This window comes from Sitophilus oryzae, unplaced genomic scaffold, assembly GCF_002938485.1.
Source record: "Sitophilus oryzae breed Bouriz unplaced genomic scaffold, Soryzae_2.0 scaffold_1614_pilon_pilon, whole genome shotgun sequence".
NCBI classification, from domain to species: Eukaryota; Metazoa; Arthropoda; class Insecta; order Coleoptera; family Curculionidae; genus Sitophilus; species Sitophilus oryzae.
The window spans coordinates 2,496,615-2,518,327 of NW_022146297.1; the positions used below are offsets into that span (position 1 = coordinate 2,496,615).

Consider the following 21,713-nt stretch of genomic DNA (forward strand, 5'->3'; position numbering starts at 1 on the left):
GTATTCGTTTGATTTTTGTCTGCGTCAGTGCATTATTAGTTCTTCCAAATTTTTATAACTTGCCTTCTAAATACTGTGCTATTTTTGCGTTTATTAAAATATTTAAAATACTAAAGTAGCAGTGATTTTTTTAATTGACGATTGTGTACGTGTGCAGGTGGTCAAAATTTTTCCGAAAATTTGTGTGATTTTCGGATCTTTCAATTATTTAATTTTATACGGTATATGGTCTATTTTTTTAATGGGAAATTTTGAGAAGTAACAATTTTTAAGAGAGATGAGGTGAACTTACAATTAATTTTAAAAATACATATGTATTTGTATTTTAGATGTTTTAGTAATATAAATTAGTTCAACTTAATAATCATATTTAAGTAATGTGGTAATGCGGTTAAGTAAATGATTATCGAACTCAAATTTTGGGATGAGAAAATTAAATTGATTGATTAAAGTTTTACACGTGCCAATTTAAAAAAAAAAGTTAACGATATTTGAATTTTGTTTATGCTAATTCTCTTACATGTAGATTTTTGCGAAGAAATATTTCATTTATTTTTTAAAGTAAATGCCAGTAAAAGCAAATATTATTTTTAAATACTAATACAAAGTAATAAAAAGTAATACACATATAAAATTTTGATTTTTAATTTTTTATTTATATTTTTCTTATATATATATATACAATGCATGCTTAGAAAATTAATAAATGTTTATATTTCATGATTTTAAAATTTGTTGTTAATATAACGAATTAGTTCTGTAATTATTATTATTTAATAAACCAACGTTGCCAAAAAATGTAGAGACTATATTATTTTTAAATAGGATCTAATATAAATAATTTTAACTTCTAATTTGTTGTTTATATTTTGCTACTACTTAAAAAAATGTTTATATTAAATGATTTTAAATTTTGGTGTTAATAGGTATAACAAATTATTACTGTTATAATTATTTATTAAACCAGTTTTGCTTAAAAACATTAAAAATAATTTTCCTACATCCAAAATAAAAAGTATTATTGTAGTGTAACAACAGAATATTAATAAAAAACATGCAAAATATATAGTCATACTATCCCTAACTAACTATAATACCAAAGAATAATATTCTTTGCTAATACCAACTAATACGAATATACGGCAACAGCGCCGTTCATAATGTAGCACCTCAATAAAAAAAATAATGTGTCCTTATCTTTATCTGACTCAAAATCAAAGATGCCGGTTTTTTCATACCATTGCCACCGACCGCCGACCGCTGTCGGGTTTCTAGGAAAGAAACCTACGTCGCCGGGCGACAACTAAAATCCAGTTTATATTTTATTATAATCGATCCTGACGAATAAATGAATTTTACAAATGAATGAATTTTATAAATGAATGGTTTTTGCTGCCGAATTAATATATTTCAAGGCAGATGACGCATCTATTCGATATTTTTATTCGAATAGTTTTCAACGAATGTTTTCTTACTAGCTATCGAATTATTCGAATGAATTGCAACTATCGAATGTTTCGTTAGTATTCATTCGATAGTTCCCACTACTAATTCTCAGTTCAACTACTAGTAGGTACGTTGATATTAGCATATTTAGAAAAAAAAATTATAAAGTTTTGATATGTTGAGGTTATACGTACTAAAAGGAGACTTTTTAGAATCAAAAGAGTTCCTAACTGTAAAGTTTGAGCTTCACCCCCAAAAACAACCCCCAATACGCACTGCGGTGGTTTTTCTTGTTTTTCTCGAAAACCATTAGTCGCACAGAAAATTTTATTCTGATCAAAAATATTCCCTATAAAATTTGCTACAAAAAAAGTTCTATTTATTATTTATATTTATCCAATGTATTTCGAGCAATAACCGTTTGAAGAATGGAGTACAAAAAAAATACAGATCGCCTTTCACATTAGACTCCCAAGGTATTTTAACGTGCTAAATATACACGCAACAGATATAATACTGTATAATATAAACAAAAACATTGCCTATTACACTAAACTAACATTCATACCTTCATCTACATATTGTCATCGTCTCTAGAATGTGCTCAGTATTCGAACAACTTTGCCCACGACAAGTTCCGCACATAGTTGTACATTTCATGCCGGCTTTAATGCAACTGCATCTTTTTACACAATATACAAATATCTGAGAAAAATGAACAAGTTCTAGTCGTTGGACAAGATGTCGATCTTGTTGTTTTATTAGCAGCACTTTCCCCCGATGACAAAGACATTCTTTTTCTGAAAGAAGCCATAGGTAATGTTAAACAACGAATGTATAGTGATTTTTTGGAAAAGGAAAACAACAACACGTACAAATATTTAATAAAGAAAAAGACCTTGATAGTATCGTCGATATTTTTAACAACGCAAAATCAACACCTGAAGAAATTGAAAAAGCTGAAGAGACGTTTATACTGAAACTGTACAAACTTCAATCATCTGAAGGGAGCCTTGGTGAGCAAAGATACGCTTGTTTCAATAAGTTAGTTGGTGAACTACCACCACGGTACTTTTATCAAAATTGCCTCCCACATCTGCTGCAGCTAGGTAACATTCCCGGAGAACATATCTTCAAGTACAAATATGGTAAGAACAACCTATAAAACCCGACCAGTGGAGCTGGAAGAAAATCAACAACGCCCTGTCACCTTTATATACAACAGAATCGCCCGCCCCTGCTTCAATTATGTCATTAATGACGTGCAACTGCAAACAAGATTGTGTAAAACGATGCAGTTGCATTAAAGCCGCCATGAAATGTACAACTATGTGCGGAACCTGTCGAGGGCAAAGTTGTTCGAATACTGAGCACATTCTAGAGACGATGACAATATGTAGATGAAAGTATGAATGTTAGTTTAGTGAAATAGGCAATGTTTTTGTTTATATTATACAGTATTATATCTGTTGCGTGTATATTTAGCACGTTAAAATACCTTGGGAGACTATAATTTGAAAGGCGACCTGTATTTTTTTGTACTCCAATTTTCAAACGGTTATTGTTCGAAATGCATTGGATAAATATAAATAATGAATAGAACCTTTTTTGTAGAAAATTTTATAAGGAATATTTTCGGTAAGTATAAAATTTTTTGTGGGACCAACGGGTTCTGAGAAAAAAGCGAAAAGCCATCGAAGGGGCGTGTTGGGTGTGGTTTTTTGGGGTGAAGCTCACACTTAAAGTTAAGAACTCTTTTGATTTTGAAAAGTCTCCTCTTGGTGCGTCTAATCTCAACATATCAAAACTTTATAATTTTTTCTTCTATTCGGCTATTTTAGGTTTAATATAAATATACTATACTTATTTTGTAGATGATCATTCCAATTCGGAAGAAAATTGACCACTCTTTCCAAAAAAATTAAACTAATTCTTGTAAACAAAATGTGACACCGAATTTGACAATGACAAAATCATATTTTTACTGGTGTTTTAATTGTAGCTTTCTCTGGGCCGCATTATAATGTTTAGTAATTTGAAGGTAATTTTTGCAAATAACATTTAGATGCAATATTAATTCCAAATAAAACAAACAGATACAGATTCCAAATAAAACAAAATTCTAGATAAAAGTACAGCTTTAACGCAACTCTTCAAAAAGGTCTAACACAATGTTTGCATAAAATCATCTGGGAAGATAATATTCAACCTTTTTAAAATTAACATTGGATTTCTTACGTCCGGTGTTCCGATGCACCACACGGTATAGTATTTTACAAGACATTCAATTTTGTTATTTTATTTACAGAGCCGATCACAAAATATGGAGGATATGGAAATACGTCATGCTAATGGACGACTGGAAGAAGAGCCCATTCTACGTACTGATAGGCCTCATGACCTTGTACAAACCCTATAAACTATGGCTGGTGTATTTGGCTGGAGGCTTGGCCATCTCCTTAGCCATTCTGCACATCGTGACATCGATATGCCAGAAGATCCACAGAAGAAAACGGAAGAGAAAGGAACACAGATTTGGGCATGGCGATTTAGATAGTTTGGAAAGGTAAATTAGATAGGGGGTGTGTCATAGGGGACTATTTCAACTGATATAGCAGAAAGGATATTTAGAGTGAGTCTGAAAAGTTGGAATGATTTGACTAATTATCATTAATTTATTTCGATCAAGCCATTCAAAATTTTCAAACTTTATAAAAAGTAGGTATCAGAATTGTTCAATCAGAAACTCGATAACTCAATAACAAAATAAATTCGTATTTCTTTTAAACTCTTGAAATGTATCTATGCCTTGGTTTATCTGAAATAATGAACAATTATTTCAATAAAAAGAAAAGGCTCAGTGTTTTAGTGTATAGACATGTGGCTGAGGTTCCCTTTCTTTCTTAAGAAATAATTTTCAGTAATATATTGTGTATCAAACGATTTTCCAACCATTACCTTCCTATCTCAGGATATTTATAGAATATAAATCAAAATTAGTAAACAACAGGTGTACCTCAGTCGTTAAATCGGCAGCATATTTTCATAAATAGCTCTAAAAAATAAATTGCCCTCTTTTGATCCATAAACATTTATTATCCCTATATGTAACCTTAATATGCCATTTATGTGGTTTTGCGCACGGATAGAGGGATATGATCGTAAATCTTACAAAATAGCGGTGTTTATTATAAAAAAATAATAAGGATTTATAATAATTGGTTTCAAAAGATTTTTTTATAAAAGTTCAGTAATATTGGTTTGGTAAAAATTCCCTAAAATTTTGTTTGCTATTATTGAAATTTTATTATTTATTGAATTGCTTTAAATTGCTTTAAGTTCCACTTGGAAAACAGAACGGTTCTAGTCCAGTTAGTGGAGTGTTCGCTCCTTCTCTAGCTAGATCGTTTACTTTTTCATTGCCTTCTATCCCTTGGTAAGCGGGCACCCAGAGTACGAAGACTTTATTTTCTGTCTAATTTCTTCAGTTTCTCTAGGCATTCTTTGAACAACTTCGAATTGATGGTTACTGAGTTGATCGCTTTTAGTGCTGCTTGACTATCGAATAAGATGGCTATTTCCTGTTTTCTGGTTGTAGGATGCTGGGGTAGGTGTCCATTGGTTCGGAGTATTTAGTTTTCGGCCCAAATACTCCTATCCCCGTCGCTACTTTGGTTTTCGAAGCAGCAGTCTACGATGTTATGGTATGGTCTTTTACATGCTGAGCAAACGTTTCTCTCTTCCAATCCTTTTTATTGCTCAATACTACAGTGAAGTGTTTCTCAGAGTTGCACATTCTTGCTATATCATCCACTGTTGGGGTAATGAAATTTTCTTTTTGAAAGTGTTCCAAGACCCCTGACCTGAAAATTCTTCCAGTACGTTTCCGTCAATGGGCATTCTAATCATTGTCGCATTGGCATATTAACCGACAACAATGTATAGTGGTGTTAGCTCTAGAACGACTTCAATTGCTGCTGTTGAGCATGTTCTCTTGAGCATGACATCTGTGATACAGATGCAAGCCAGTCTCTGTGCTTTGCACAGATTTAGCCTTGATGTACACAAAACTAGAGTTTATGTGCCAAACACCTGCTCCATAGGTATCATGAGTCTTACTATCTTAGTATAAATCCAGCGCAAAATGTTAAGAGCGCAGCCCCATCTATTTCCCGCCAGTCTTCTGCATATTATAAGCTTCTTTGTGGCTGTGCTGGTAATGTTATTAATATTCCTGTTCCATAGAAGTTTACTGTCCAGAGTTATTCATAGATATTTGACTTCCTGTGATGGCATTTCCTTTCCATATAAATGGATTTTTTTTCAAGTTCTTCAGATTTCGCTTTCTGGTGAATGGCACTACCGCGGTTTTGTCTGAGTTGATGCTCAGCCCGACAGTCCTGCACCATCTCTCAGTGATACGGAGTCCTCTTTGGATAATATCACACAGAGGGTGCCTTAATGTTTCCCCCGAGCAAAGATGACAGTGTATGGTAGACAGATAATATGATGCATGTAAAATACGATCGAAAAAGAACGGCGTCAAAGATGGCATGAAACTGAAGATCGCTGTCATTTTATTATGTAAAATTATTTGGGAAATGTTATCGATCGTCATTTCCAAGCTAACTGAACGCAGTTTTTTTCGATCATACGGTATATACTGGTCTGTTGCAAGCTTGTGATAAATTAACTTATTAATAACTCAAATTATTAGGTAATATTATAAATGACATGGTCGAATGGCCAATAATGACATTAAAACATTAAAGTATAATACCATGTTTTAAATCAAAAATTAGATTTAAATTAAAAGTTAATTAGATTTAGCTACATATACAGGGTTGCGCCTCCTTATTTGGCTAATTAAAGTTTTATTAATTTTCCAGCAGTAAATTTGAAGAAGTAACAGAAGTCTTGGACGATGGTATGCCAGAACCCATTGCTGGTAGTAGCGTGTCTCTATCGGACAGTTTGCATACTGAACAAGATACTATTCTTGAAATTTGACCAGAAGTACACCAACCACCAGATCTATATAAGTAAGTAGGATATGCATGACTTAAATAATTTATGATCAAGCGTGCTTTATATGATGGCAGATTAAAAAAAGTCTTATACTTAAGAAATTACTTTTGAATAAAAAGACTAAAGCCCCGTAAGTACTCACTATTCGCTGATTCGGTTCGTTGATGCGATTCATTGGTTTGCTTGGAAATTCGTCCATTCTGTTCGTGATATTTGTTTTCATGGTTCGCTCAGAAACCGACATTCTACCGAATCGGCGTATTGACGAACCGAATCAGCGAAAGCCTCGTTCTCAGAATTACGTTATGTCGCTGGCTACACTGGTTGACATTTCAAAGAACCAATGAGAGTTGTACTAAATTGAAAATTGACATTTGTTTAAATTTTCTTGAGAAGTCCCGTTCGAAGTGTCGCCAGCGACAGAACGTAGTTCTGAGAACGGGGTTTAAAGCCAAGGTTATTAACAGTTATTAAATGTTAAGGTTGTCTCGTAACTTTTGAACCAATAGGAGCAAAACGGAATAGCATCCCTCTGACGTAGATAGAGCGTATAAAATCATAGATAAAAGGAATAAATGGAATCACTCCGAATCATTCTTTATTTCTGACTAAACTTTTTGCAATGAAAAAAATTGGTATACAATTTTAAGATAAGGCTTTTTGTTGTAAATAAACATGACAATAAAGAATAAATGACTGCTGCGATTTATTTTCTTCTGAATTTTGTTTCAGTAGTAAAATTACAAGATTGTCCGGTAATTTTCATTCTATCCAAAAAATAAAAATGTGCCTTATTTTGGATTAACAGATGTACAGAGGAGAAGAATTATTGCTCTCATTGAACAAAGCCAGCGACAGATCATAGTTCTGAGAACGGGGTTTAAAGCCAAGGTTATTAACAGTTATTAAAAGGTAAGGTTGTCTCGTAACTTTTGGACCAATAGGAGCAAAGCGGAATAGCATCCCTCTGACGTAGATAGAACGTATAAAATCATAGATAAAAGGAATAGAAAATAAAATGCAACCAACAAAGAGAGATAAATGGACAATACAATAAATAAAACACACATCAAACAACTCAAAACTATTGACGCCTACACTATAAACAATAAAGTACACAATGAATATCGATTCGGAACATGCACTGTTGGACTGTGGGCTGTATACGAAAAAATGCTTTTCGTGGGTTTTAATTTTATTGAGAGACACAACAGTTTCAATAAAAACTATTTATTTTGCACATTTTTTTCAACCTCGACCGGCCTCGAAACTCTTGGCGCGTCGTCGTCTTCGAAGCGAGTCGTTAGGCTCACAGAACACACTAAAGAAGAACGCTAACTCCCATGCATTTTTTAGTTTCAAAACGGTTTCAAATTTGTAAAGAAATCTGTAATCTGTATGTTGAAGTGGCGCCATCTAGCCACCCAGGAAAGTAACAAATGTGGCGGCAAATTTAAATAGATGCAATTTATTTTTAAGCAAGACGTATTGACTTGTTCGCCAGTTAGAGCCAATCAGATTTCTACAAAATAATGTGTAGTCATCTGATTGGTCCCAAGTTGGCAAACAAGTCAAATGGTAAAAAACAAGGATTTATATATAAAGGTTAAACCAGGTTAAACTATTGTAAAGTGTTAAATGGTTTGCTTATATCATTTTATGTGCATAAAAGCCTACAATAAATAATTTAATTTAATTTACAGAAAATTATACCATGAAACATTTTACAAACAAATAAAACAACCGATTAAAAAGTATAATATTTATTATAGTACCAGATTTAAGAACACATAACAAATATCGTTGGAATACAAGAGAAAGTGACGTCCATTTGAAACAATGTTTTATTTACGTGTACTTTTTACATATGGACTTGAACAATTGTGTAATATCACATTGTGGAGTTTATGTACAAAAATATGGAGTTGATCAATTTTTCTTTGTAAAATATATGGCGTTAATATTACATTGTTAAAAAATAAAATTCACGAACATTTGGACTTGGTTAGGTTACCTCACCTCACTTTCTCGGATTATTAAATAAAATTGTTAGATAAATCAAAGACCTTTAACTTAAACCTTACCTTTAATAAAGATCTTAAAAATCAAAAACAAAACAAAGTTCAAAAATTCAAAAATACAAAATCAGGATTGTAAAATGAAGATTGCAAAAAACACAGCCAAACAACCAGAAAACAGCGAAACGCACATCTCCGTTCAATTGCAAAACACAACTGAGGAGAAAGGAGGAAGCCGGAAACGGAAAACTGATTTGACATACAGAACAATGACAAAACATAATTAATAGGCCTATTTAGGCAACTATAAAGACAATTTTGTACGCAATTGTTAGGCAACTAGAAAAATTAAAATAAAAATACGCCATCTAGCGCCCCAGGAAATTACTACCCCAAAAAAAGATCGTTCAAGGTCGTATATCTCAGTTGACTGGCCCTGGTTAGGCTCCTCCTACTTCCTTTCCGTTTTTCACGTCAAGGCAAGGCGCCAAATTTGAATTATAAGTAGGGAGGGGCATATTTAGTGCTATATCGATATACGATAACAGGGCAGTTTTTATTTCAATAATTATTAATTCAATAATTAAAAATTAATTAATAATAAAATTAATTCAATACACTATTAATTCCTATGACGTTTTCGATAATGGCGGATCGAGTTACGAGACAACCTTATATTTTAATAACCTTGGTTTAAAGCCCCGTTGTGTCTCTGGTGATAGTGGTTGACACTTCAAAGAACCAATGGGAGTTGTTTAAATTTAAAATTGACCGCTGTTTGAATTTTGTACAAATCTCATTGGTACTTTTGACCTATCGCTGGCGACACGACGAAGTTCTGAAAACGGGGCTTAACTATTCGACCGTTTTTTGACAGTATTTTTTGACGTTTCATTTGACACATTTGAAATTGATATGATTTTTTGGGGCTATATAATTGCTTTAATTGAACATGGTAGAGATATGGTAGAAATTAGCGTCTCTGCTAGATAAACTGCCAACAAACTTTAATAATATGACTTTTCAGTGACAGTGATCCTAACTGAGGCTTATTTTTTTCGCGTTAAAATTAAATTCACCATTAAGAAAATATGCACCTTGAGGATAATATGATTTTTAACTTCCTTACTTTGGTAAACCATTCTACAGGATGATTGAAACTTTCTCCCGGCCGTGTAATAGACAGTTGAGAACTTTCATTCTAACCCCCGGTGTTTTCAGGTACAGATAGCGCGTTATAATCTGCCAGATATATTTTATTTGATGGATAGCAGAAAAACATGTATTTTCACCTATAGATAGCAATATCTATTAGATAAAATAACCTTATCTCTCAGATATATTGTTTGGGACCTGAACTGCCAAATAGCGCTTTATTTGTTGGATAAAATTTTGACTCATGGGCAAAGGCATGAGGAGATATTGATTTTATTTGACAAAATAGACTATAACCATTTTAGAACGTATGTGGTACAAACAAAAAACTATTGTTGCTAGTGCCGGACTTTATAAGGAGTGTTGCAAAATAAAAAGAGCCTCCGTTAGAGCATCAGAATGCATTAAGTCAGAATAATAGTGATGAAACAGCAATTTATAAATTATTTTACTTAAATGCCTTCAATCATAAACCATTATGTATTTAATAAAGCTCTGAAGTAGGTAAAAAATAAACAAAACTTTTTAAATCAAGCTATTTATTTCATTTTTAATTCGCATATCTTAATTTATTAATACTATAACAGGAACCTGTTATACAACTCACATTTGCTTTTATTTCTTTTGTGTTTTTGTGTTACAATTTTGGTTTAATTTCTTGCACTATGTACCTTATACATCTCTACTTCAAGCTGTTTTTTAAGTAACTCTCTATCTAAACCTTTCTAAAACACCTGTGTTGTGGTCCTTTGAATTCCAGTTGGTTCAACTTTTTACGGTTAAAAGGTTTATTAATATCAACTTTCTTTAGACAAAATTTTTCCTTTTTTTTTGAAGTTCCATCACTTTGAGTTCTTAAAAATAAAAGTCATATGACATTTTTTTATTAAATAATTTGTACATATAATGTGTAAATGTAACAATTATTATAGGTGCTATTAATTTATTATTATTAAGACAAAAGTATGTAAAATCACATACCAATAAATGAGGAGAAAAAACCGCGGTACTGGTCTTTGGGGTTATAATAATATACTTATTTTCAATCGTGCTTTTCTAAAAATAAATAATATAAGTACGTTTATCTATTTTATAAAATAAAAACTCACCTTAATTACTATCATCGATGCTATCCTACCTATTTCTTTACTATGAGAAGCCCTAGAACAATAACATATTTGTTATTACTAACAACCTTATGCTATTTTTAATTTTCAATATTAATAATTTAATAACTTGCCAAATAGTGGTTTTAGGATTTGTCTATAAATCTCTGCTTGTACTTCACCAGCTTCTTCCATATTTTCTATTATCAATTGTACTAAAATGTTAATATAATAAATATAAAAGTAATATCATGTAATTAAATTATAAATTACTTACAGATTATTTTTTTCTTGTTTTAATTTCTTATAAATCGCATTCCATCAATAGATCTATTTCACCACTGCTGAAATTGAATTATCTTTCCCTTTTTCCATAAAGGTAAAATTAAATATCCTATGCCATAATAGAACTGGTCGGAGTCGAACACAAAATATATTTTAGTTGAATTTTATTTTTTTATTTTCATTTTGACGATCTTTTGACAACTGAACCATAACCTCACTTTTTAATTTAACGATTTGAAATTCCGAGTTTTTGTCTCTGTTTGTTGTATAGACTTTTCATATATAACCATCTCAATTTCAGATATCTTATATTGGCAACACTTTCTCTACGGAGTGTCTAACGGTCCGTCCTTCAAATTGTTATCTTTTGGATTATTTTGTATGAAAATACCCAAATGTTATATCCTATAGATAGCAGGCTTTAGATTGTTTATCTTTTAGATAGTTATTTGTTAGATAAAAGTTATTTATTTATAACTGAAGAGACGGCGCCTTAGAGGCAAAAAAGTCAAATAACTTACCTATAAAAATTGCGTAAAAAAATTATCACAATCGGCCCACTAGAACAAAATATGATGAACAAAATATGATGAAACTATGAGACCTTCTGTTTCAAAAGATTCTCTAGCCACTCTGCTGGTATGGGGAGGTGCATTATCGTGCATGAAGTTAAAATTATCCCCAATTGCAGCCCTCCAAAGCCTAACGATTGGTTCTAGCACTAAATCAACATACCTCCGACACGTTAAAGTTTGTTTAAGTGGTAACAATGGAGTTTCTGCTACCAGCATAACACCTCCCCAACACATTACAGTTCCTCCTTTATATCTTGTTACAGATATGACAACCTGGAGTCTCGCTTGTCTTCCTGCAGCTTTGAGAACCCGAATTCGAGGGTCATCTGATTCATTTAGCCAATTCTGATCTCATCCGAAAAAAGAACAATTTGTCAATTCTCAATTGTCCAGTTTGGATATTGAAGGCACCAATTTAACCGGTCAATTTTTTCTGCCGAGATAACTCTGGGACCCGTAACTCTCTCCTGCTGTACAACCTTCGAGCACGAATCCTTTTTCTTATGGTTTCAACTGAAACGTTCGCACCTGTAGCTGCCAGAACTTGTCTTTATAGCTCTGAATGAGAAATATTGGGATTCCTACTAGCAATTTGGAATACAAAGCGGTCTTGCTGTTCAGTTGTGACTCTTTGACAACTTTGTCTGGGCCTGTTCTTGAGGTTTCCTAGTTCGAAATACCTTGCATATGTTTTCGATACAACACCCGAGTAACGCTTACTGTCTCTGCTACGTCTCTTAGTTCTTTGTTCAATGAGAGCATTAATTCTTCTCCTCCAGGGGCGGATACAGAAATTTATTTTAGGGGAGTTTGGTTAATAAATAAAAAGTAATGGACAATATGGTTTTTAGAGCGCCATTTTTAATCCGAAAGCCTAATATTCGACCAAATTTATAGATTTTAGGAGGGGCCCATGGGCCCTCCCTATGTATCCGCCACTGTTCTCCTCTGTACATCTGTTAATCCAAAATAAGGCACATTTTTATTTTTTGGATAGAATGAAAATTACCGGACAATCTTATAATTTTACTACTGAAACAAAATTCAGAAAAAAATAAATCGCAGCAGTCATTTATTCTTTATTGTCATGTTTATTTACAACAAAAAGCCTTATCTTAAAGTTGTATACGAATATTTTTCATTGCAAAAAATTTAGTCAGAAATAAAGAATGATTCGGAGTGATTCCATTTAAGTTTTGTTGTAGTGTACTTATGAGATTGCATTATGTACCTGGTGAACGGTTGCAAATTGTGATTGAGATATGAACTGTAATTTTTAATCGCCTTATATTATCAAATAAACATTGTAGGGAATTAGGGAATCACTAAATCGACAAGCTTATATGAAATATCTCCTTATATCTTCATTTTTAAAAAGCGATCGCCACTAAAATTTCCACTTATTTTACTATCTTGAAAAAAATATTGTTACGGATTCCGTGGGTCCACTATTTAAACTCACGATAAAATACTTAACGAATTTATTTGTCTCACTCTGTACACACAACTTATGCTATTTACAACACAATTTATGCAACTACTATTACTCTAACGGTATTTCGCGGTATTATCAAACTTCAGACTTCAGACTATCTTCAGACTGGTCCAACTGTCACAGCGCGAGCCTTATATACCCCCTGCGATGGTTTCTGAAATTTTCTAAAGAATTCTGTAATTTTCTTTTACTTTCTGTCGAATTCGCCAGATTCCTCAATGCACGTTGCAGTTATGCAACCAGTAATACACCTTGACCTTAACATTGCCCCTTCACAAATTTGATCGTCCCGATCAAGGTTTCCTGTCTGGTATCTCTTCAATCGATCCAGATGAACTACTTTCATCTTACTTCTAGGGCTGCGTTGAATCCGGTACACAACATCATTTATCCTCTTGATGACTGTATAAGGACCTTCCCATGCTGGAGTTAACTTTGGGGACCTTCCTTTCTTGCGCTGTGGGTTATACAACCATACCCTATCGTCCTGTTGAAATCCCTAGAATTAGCTCTGAGGTCGTAACGAGCTTTCATCCGGTCACTGGCTAGCGCAATCTTACTTCTAACGGTCTGATGAATTTCCAATAACCTTTCCTTCAGTTCATCCGCGTAGTCCTCTACGTTTGTGGTGCCGTCGTCTGGTGATCCGAACGCCAAGTCACAAGGCAACCGTAATTCTCGACCAAACAAAATCTTCGATGGTGAAAGTCCGGTGGTGTTGTGAACTGCACTTCTATACGCCATTAGGAATAGCAGTATGTACTGATCCCAATCTCTTTGATGTTCGTCCACCATTTTCGAGAGGTGTTCTTCAATGGTCTTATTGAATCTTTCGACCATCCCATCAGACTGCGGATGTAAAGCCGTTGTCCTAGTCTTGTGAATACTAAGCAGATCACACATCTTCTGAAACAGTTTTGACTCGAAGTTCCTTCCTTGATCAGTGTGAAGCTCTAAGGGAATTCCAAATCTACTGAAGACATTATTGACTAATACTTCAGCTACAGTCGATGCTTCTTGGTTTGGAATGGCAAAAACTTCTGGCCATTTACTGAAATAATCCATCGCCACTAAAACGTACTTGTTGCCCTTGTGCGTTTCAGGGAATGGGCCTGCAATGTCAACAGCAATTCTTTCGAATGGAAGTCCCACGTTATATTGTTTCATTTTTCCCTTAGACAAGGAAAGAGAGAGGACGCGTAACAGAGCGTCGAAAGCGAAGCAAATTTGAACCAAACGAGTTCTGTGAAATTGCACCATGGGCGTATCATTAGGGTTGGAAGTTCTTAATTAAATTAATTTCGCGTTATTTAGTAAAATTTGAGTATTGTAAGAAATTGATTTATAAAGCGGATTGTTGACAATGTGTATTTGTCAATAGTTTTAAATATTAAACAAATGGTGTATTAGATATAAGAAATCAATGGAATAAAACCAAAAATATTTTTACATTTTATTTATATTAATATTTAATACAACAGTTATGAAATTATAAACTAAAAAATACATAAAAACTTATAAAAATACAACCTATTGACCTTTGAATAATATTGTTTTTGTCAAATAATTCCTAACTGGATCCGAAATTTCCGATTTCCTCTTAGTAATGAAATGTATTCGGATATTAACATATTTTATAATTATAGATTCAATTAGAAAATATATATGATTCGAGTTCGTGTTTAAAATGTGGTCCTGTAATTTTGAAAAATAATTATTTTGAAGGCATACAAACATTACCTTACTTTTTAAGAAATCTATAAAAAAATTTGTAGACAATTTTTTACTTCAGCTGATGTAGAAGGTACTTCAATATTTTCTCTACTTCTTTTGGTAGCCTAATTAAAAAAAAATCAATAACCTTAAAAATGAGAAAAGGATCCACTTACTCGCTTTGGTGTTGACTTTGGTTGAAGATATTTTGGCAATGCCTCGAACTTAATGGGTATGGCTTCACCGAGTAGATAAGTTTTGTTGCTGTCAGTACGATAAAAATATTTTTGTTCAAAATGCTTTGAACCAAGCCTATCACTTGCTGTCGGTTTAAAATCTGTAAGATGCATGTTTCTCACCCAAATTGAGAGTAGCTTCTCATTTTTCAAAGGAAATCTTAAACAAAAGAAAATTAGCAATATTTAATAAAATTAAAACTACAATACTATTATTTCGACATAATTAACATCGATAGGAAAAATTATAATGTAATTCTACCATTAAAAATATCCACGCCACTGGTGAAAAGTTCTTGTTTAATCAAAGTTGACAAATTAACTAGATAATTATGAATGAAAATATTCAAAAGCACTGTTCACACAAAGAAAAATAGTTTACTTAATACAAGCTTAAACTACTGCCTTTAAATTAAATCGATATATTAACTATTCTGTAAGATATTTTATAAAAATTAGACCAGGGCTAAGAACAACGGATAAGTTTTTACCTGTGAAACGTAATTCCCGGCTCCTTCCTATAACTACTGCTATTGCAGCCGTAGGCTGCACAACCAACCATTGTTTTCCACTATAAAATATCAGTCTTTAATTCAATATTCAATTTTAATCACACAAAATACGTTTGGTTCTATTGGACCAACAATATGGCGTCGCATCGAAAATCGGCACAAAACTGAGTCACTGGCAGAATACGAGGTTATCCGTCCCCTCTCTTTCCTTGTCTAAGATTTTTCCCCTAGATCGAGTGCTTGGTCCTTGGCTGGCTGCACAAGTTTAACATTGTCGACACCATTTCTTGATATCTTCGCAATAATCCACCCAGTAAAAACGATCTCTCAGCTTGCTCAAGGTCTTGTTTACTCCAAGATGGGCTCCAGTTTTACCACCGTGAATTTCTTCCAGTACCTGGGTAACTTTCTTCCTTGGTACCAGTAACTGAGTTGTTACTGTCCTGCCATCCGCACTTTCCCACGTGCGCTTTAATAATCAATTCTCAATAACCAGTGAATTCCACTGAGCCCAGAGAGCTTTGAAAACCAGCCCTCTGTCCGCAATATCCTGCCACGGTGGTCTCTCGCCGTTACCTGCCTTGAGCCGTAGTATTGCACCGATGTCTGGATCTTCCATTTGGTCTTTCCTCAATTGTGTCGTCGTCCACTGCTCATCAGCTCTAAGCTTAAAACTCCTTATCGTGACAGTGCCTTCACGTTGTTCCGTTTTGCTGCAGTGCTTACAATCGGTTTGACAAGGTCTTCTGGATAAACCGTCTGCGTTACCATGCATTTTTCCAGCACGATGTTGGATGGTAAAGTGATACTGCTGGAGCTTCTCGAGCCATCGTGCTATTTGGCCTTCAGGTTGTTTCATCTCCATAAGCCACTTGAGAGCCGCATGATCTTTCCTAATTAAAAATTCTTAGCCGTACAGATATTCATGAAAATGATCAACTGCCTTTACAATTGCTAGCAGCTCCTTCCGGGTAACGCAGTAATTCCTTTCCGGTTTGGATAGAACTCGACTGTAATATTCTATCACTCGTTCTTCGCCATCTTGCTCTTGTGAAAGCACTGCACCTAAGCCGATGTTGCTGGCGTCTGTGTCCAGGATATACCTCCCTTGTTGTTGCGGGTAGGCTAAAATAGGACTTGAACATAAAACCGCCTAAGTCTTCCAAAAGCTACATCACAATCGGTGTTCCATTCGTAGCCGACTTCATCACCTGTAAGCCTATGTAAGGGTGCAGCTATATTGGCAAATCCATTGACAAATCTTCTGTAATAAGTGCGTAAACGCAGAAAAGTTCATGTTTGTCGCGAAGTTTAGGCCAATCCTTGATTGCAGCAATTTTCTTCCGATCGGTGTAAATTCCGTCTGCCGAAACTACATGACCCAAGAATTCCACTTGTCGCTGGAATAAGCTACACTTCTTCGGGTTCAAGTACAGGTGCGCATTCCTTATGCGGCCGAAGACTTCTTCTAAATTTCGCAAATGCTCCTCAAAAGTTCTTCCCATAACCAATACATCGTCGAGGTAAACCAAGCACGTTTTCCAAGTTAATCCTCTTAACACCACCTCCATGAGACGTTCGAAAGTGACTGGAGCATTACATAATCCAAACGGCATGACCTTGAATTGGTATAGTCCTTTTCCTGTAGAAAAAGCTGTCTTTTCTTTGTCTTCCTCGTCCAGACCAACTTGCCAGTATCCACTCTTTAAGTCGAGAGTGGAGAACCAGCACGAACCTGCCAGAGTTGTTAATGTGCCATCTATACGTGGCAGTGGGTAGCTATCTTTCTTAGTGACGTCATTGAGCTTCCTATAGTCCACCCAGGATCGTGTACTACCATCTTTCTTCGTCACCAAAACAACAGGAGATGACCATGGACTTGATGATTCTTCGATAACTCCATCTTCTAGCATCTTATCTACCATTGTCTCCATTTCATGTTGTTTGGAAAGGGGCACCCTTTTAGGACGTTGTCGAATCGGCTGGGCATGACCAGTATTAATCCGGTGCTTCACAAAATCCGTTCTTCCACTGTTGTTCTTTTCAAAAATACTGCCATGCTTTAACATGAACTCCTTAGCCTTCTGTTTCTCATCAGATGTTAGGTGATCCCATGGCTGCTCTAGATGTTTTAGTGTTTCTTTGGATGCCATTTGTGTAACAGCTGATGACACTTCATCACATCGGGTGACACTTCTTACAGGTTCGCAGATGGCTATCTTGTCACCTTTTTGGATCTTGACACAATTCGGGAAAACATTCGCAATTCTGATCGGTATATTTCCTACTAAGTACCTATCTTGTTTGTTGTCGCTACTTTGTACCAGTCCAACACAGCACCCAGCGATTTTCTCCACTTTACCGAATACGATCTTCTCGGTATTACCAGGTATCATCAAAGTTTCCGCTGATCTTACATCCATTCTGCCTGGTCCCTCGTCTGGAGATAACATGAACTCTTCATTTCCAATATTTAACTCTGGTGATCGAACGAAAATCCATGTTGACGAATCACATCCATGCCCTATATGAAGTCATCTTCAATATCTGCCACTAAGACGCTATGCTGAAACTTCAAATTTCCTAACTTCAGTTCGACGATAGCCTCTCCCCGTACAACGGCCATTTCCCCCGTGACTGTACGTAAACACACTCTTCTTCTCAGAGGCATCAGCTTCAATCCTTGCACTGAGTTAGCCCGCACCAACGATACCATAGCGCCAGTGTCGACTGTCATTCGGATTCTCCTACCATTGACCTTCCCGTCGATCACTAAACTGTCAGCGGTTCTTCCCAGACTCCTAATGGAAAAAATCCTGGGGGCTCTGTTCTCCCCAGTCAATACTCGCCCCTTAGTATTGACTGATTTTAGTTTTCCTGGTGCCTACGTTCTCTGGATGGTGAACGGGATCGCATTTGGACACGGCAATCCCGTTTGATGTGGCCATTCCTGCCACATCTATAGCACCTTATTTCCTGGGATCTTCTATGGTTCTCTGTCTCGGTGTTGTTGCTACTCTTGTTCACTAGTAACTCACATAGTTTTCTAAACATCTCCTCCAAATGTATGTGAGAACTTCCGGGCTGTTCCTCGACCATTACAGATCTTATCTTCGGTCTAGGGATGGCGCTAAAAGCAGCTTCGATTTCCAGCGCCCTGACCAGTGCTTCGCTGCTTGTAGAAAATCGGGATATTTGCAGCGCCCTCTGTAACTCGTTGTCCTTTAATCCACTGATAAAGCACTGAGCAGCGAGTTCCTCCCTAAATCCTTCCGGAGCTTCTGGATATGCCAGATGTACCAGCCGACGTAAGTCTGCTTCAAATTCCTGCAGACTCTCTCCGGACCTCTGCAGGCGTGTCTTGATCTGGGCCTGGTAAAGTTGACGTCGATGTTGGTCGCCATATCTTCTGTCCAGTGCAGCAACCAAAGTTTGGTATTCCTGCTGTTGGGCTGCAGGAATAGTTTGCAGGAGTTCCAGGGCAGGGCCACACAGCGCGATGACAAGTGCCGCTGCTTTCTCCTGGTCGGTCCATCCGTTGGCAGCGGCGGCTGCTTCAAACTGACGGTGGTACATCGTCCAGGTTGTTTGTCCATCGTAGGTCGGAGCCTTAAGATTCGCTGTTCCATGAACGCCAGGTGTCCTTACTTGTACCTTGGTCTTCTGTAGGTCCATCTCTAATTTTTCCATTTCCTGCTGAAGGCGATCCTCCAGATCTTCTACGACTTCTTGGAAGTAGGTCTCTTGTCTTCGTTCCAAATTTTCGATACTCTTTTGAATGCAGTCCCGCTCTTCTTGTATGTCCTGTTGCCGCTGAATTTTTAAATCTTTTCGAAATTTTTCTCAAGCCGGTCCTGTTCTTCTTGATTGTCTTGTTGTCGTTGAATTTTCAAATCTTCGAAAATTTTCTCAAGCCGGTCCTGTTCTTCTTGTTTATCTTTCTGGCGACGCACTTCTAGATTTTCTACAATTTTCTCCAACCGTTCTTGTCTAATTTCTTGATTTTCCATAAGCATTTTCTGTAGTCGGTCTTCTTCTTCTTGACGTCGTAGTTTTTCCTCTTCTTTTTCTTTACGGAGTCTTTCTTGTTCTTCTGCCTTCTCTCTTCTCATATTCTCCATAAAATCGCCCAATAATTTGCTTACTTCCTCCATTTTCTTCGCTTGCTCCCTTGTACCAACCATAAAAATACTCTAATTCTGTCTAAAAATCTTCCAGTCTACTTAATTTCTTCTTAAAATCCTCTTGAATCGCACTTTCGACACCAATTCTTACGGATTCCGTGGATCCACTATTTAAACTCACGATAAAATACTTAACGAATTTATTTGTCTCACTCTGTACACACAACTTATGCTATTTACAACACAATTTATGCAACTACTATTACTCTAACGGTATTTCTCGGTATTATCAAACTTCAGACTTCAGACTATCTTCAGACTGGTCCAACTGTCAAAGTGCGGGCCTTATATACCCCCTGGCGATGGTTTCTGGAATTTTCTAAAGAATTCTGTAATTTTCTTTTACTTTCTGTCGAATTCGCCAGGTTCCTCAATGCACGTTGCAGTTATGCAACCAGTAATACACCTTGACCTTAACAATATGTAGAATTCAAAATATTTAATCGCAAAAGAAAATCAGTTCAAAACGGAAGGATTTTAACATAACTGTGTAATGATGGCAAAATAAAAGATGGCTCCTCTACATTTAAAAATTAATTAGGTGACAAGATTTCGGAAAGTATCAAAGACCAAAATTTTTTTTTTATTCATATGTAACAATCTAGGGAATATTTTTATTTGTATATAAATAATTATTTTTTAATCATTCTACAGACTTTCGCTAATTGTGTAATATGTTTTTCAGGCACATCATAAACTGCACGCATTGGAACGAAACAGATCCCTGCAGCCAGGATGTAGCATTAATTTTGTAAATACAGCTAATATATTCAAATATATGTTTATTGTCAATAAAATGTCCTTTATTGTAAATTATTGCATCTTATTAATACTTTCAACGTAACCTATAAGTTGTGTTCTGCATAACATATCTATTATTGTTACGCATTTATTTGTTAAAATGTAAAATTTGTTTAAAAATTATACCATATAATTTTAGTGTTATAGAATATTAAATAGTATAAAAATGTTTGTAACTAAAATTTGTTTTATGTCTTCTAGTAACTTTAATAGGCATTATATAATTGCAAAACAAAATAAAAATACTGATGCTAAACGATCAGAAGTTTAACCAGTCTCATTTTTATAAAAAAAAGTAATTATTTATGTACAATATTTCGTCTACTAGTCTGCATCAAAAACAACGTTTAATATTATAACGTTTTGCAGATTGCATACAAAAAAATCTAAAATAAATATTTTACGGTTTTTAAATTTGTAAGTATTAATATTTTATTAAATATAAAATAGTTTATAAAGATCGGAGAATCAAATCTGATTTGGTTCGAACAAATCTTTGGGCCTTGTTTTGAAGTTACAAAGAGAGTAGTCAAAGGTTATTAAAAAAATCAGTTAATGCAGTATTCTTATTTTTTACAACACAAAAATAATTTTTATTATTGATAATTATTCTGGATTATATTTAAATTATATAAAATCGAGTTAAAAAAAGATCGGAGAATCAAAGCTGATTTGGTTCGAACAAATGTGAGGGCCTTGTTTTGAAGTCACAAAGAGAGTAGTCAAAGGTTATTAAAAAAATCAGTTAATGCAGTATTCTTATTTTTTACAACACAAAAATAATTTTAATTATTGATAATTATTCTGAATTATATTTAAATTATATAAAATATATTCAGAGCCATAAAATTTATAAAGACTATAACTAAAACAAAATATATGTTAACAAATAATCTTCATTTCCATTCTTTGTCGAATATATAACTTCTATATACATATACCGATTTGGTCATTTTAGAAGTGTGGTCTGGATTTTAACGTGTAAGACCGTGATGTAGGCAGCTTAATGGAAAATCAAATGTATTAAAAAGAGATAACAGTTGGGTTGATACATTTCTTCTATGCGGTATTGCCGGATTTTTCATAAAAGTTCAAACCGAACAAGTAGGCGTTTATGGAAAATGTTGCATCTAGGGTTGGAACCTTATTTTTCACAATT

At 34.7% G+C, this 21,713-nt stretch overlaps 2 protein-coding genes across 3 annotated transcripts in view; one reads left to right on the forward strand and one right to left on the reverse strand.

Annotated features, from left to right (window-relative positions):
• Positions 1-20,659, forward strand: part of LOC115880113 — an 870,630-nt gene extending 849,971 nt beyond the window's left edge. The window contains exons 5-7 of the mRNA XM_030897242.1: positions 3,755-4,012; positions 6,336-6,488; positions 20,439-20,659. Coding sequence (XP_030753102.1) covers positions 3,755-4,012; positions 6,336-6,456 — 379 coding nt within the window. The 3' untranslated portion in view covers positions 6,457-6,488; positions 20,439-20,659. The remainder of the gene's footprint in view (positions 1-3,754; positions 4,013-6,335; positions 6,489-20,438) is intronic.
• Positions 14,604-15,794, reverse strand: LOC115880114 (THAP domain-containing protein 1-like). Of its 2 annotated transcripts, XM_030897244.1 has the most exons (4): positions 15,549-15,794; positions 14,998-15,217; positions 14,854-14,946; positions 14,780-14,803 (listed from the first exon to the last, which is right to left on the reverse strand). In XM_030897244.1, exons 1-3 carry the CDS (start codon positions 15,617-15,619, stop codon positions 14,866-14,868), a joined length of 372 nt encoding a protein of 123 aa, XP_030753104.1. In that variant the 5' UTR covers positions 15,620-15,794; the 3' UTR covers positions 14,780-14,803; positions 14,854-14,865. The 2 variants fall into 2 exon arrangements, with proteins under 2 accessions (XP_030753103.1, XP_030753104.1); XM_030897243.1 differs by having other exon boundaries at positions 14,604-14,946.
• Positions 20,660-21,713: the final 1,054 nt, after the last annotated feature.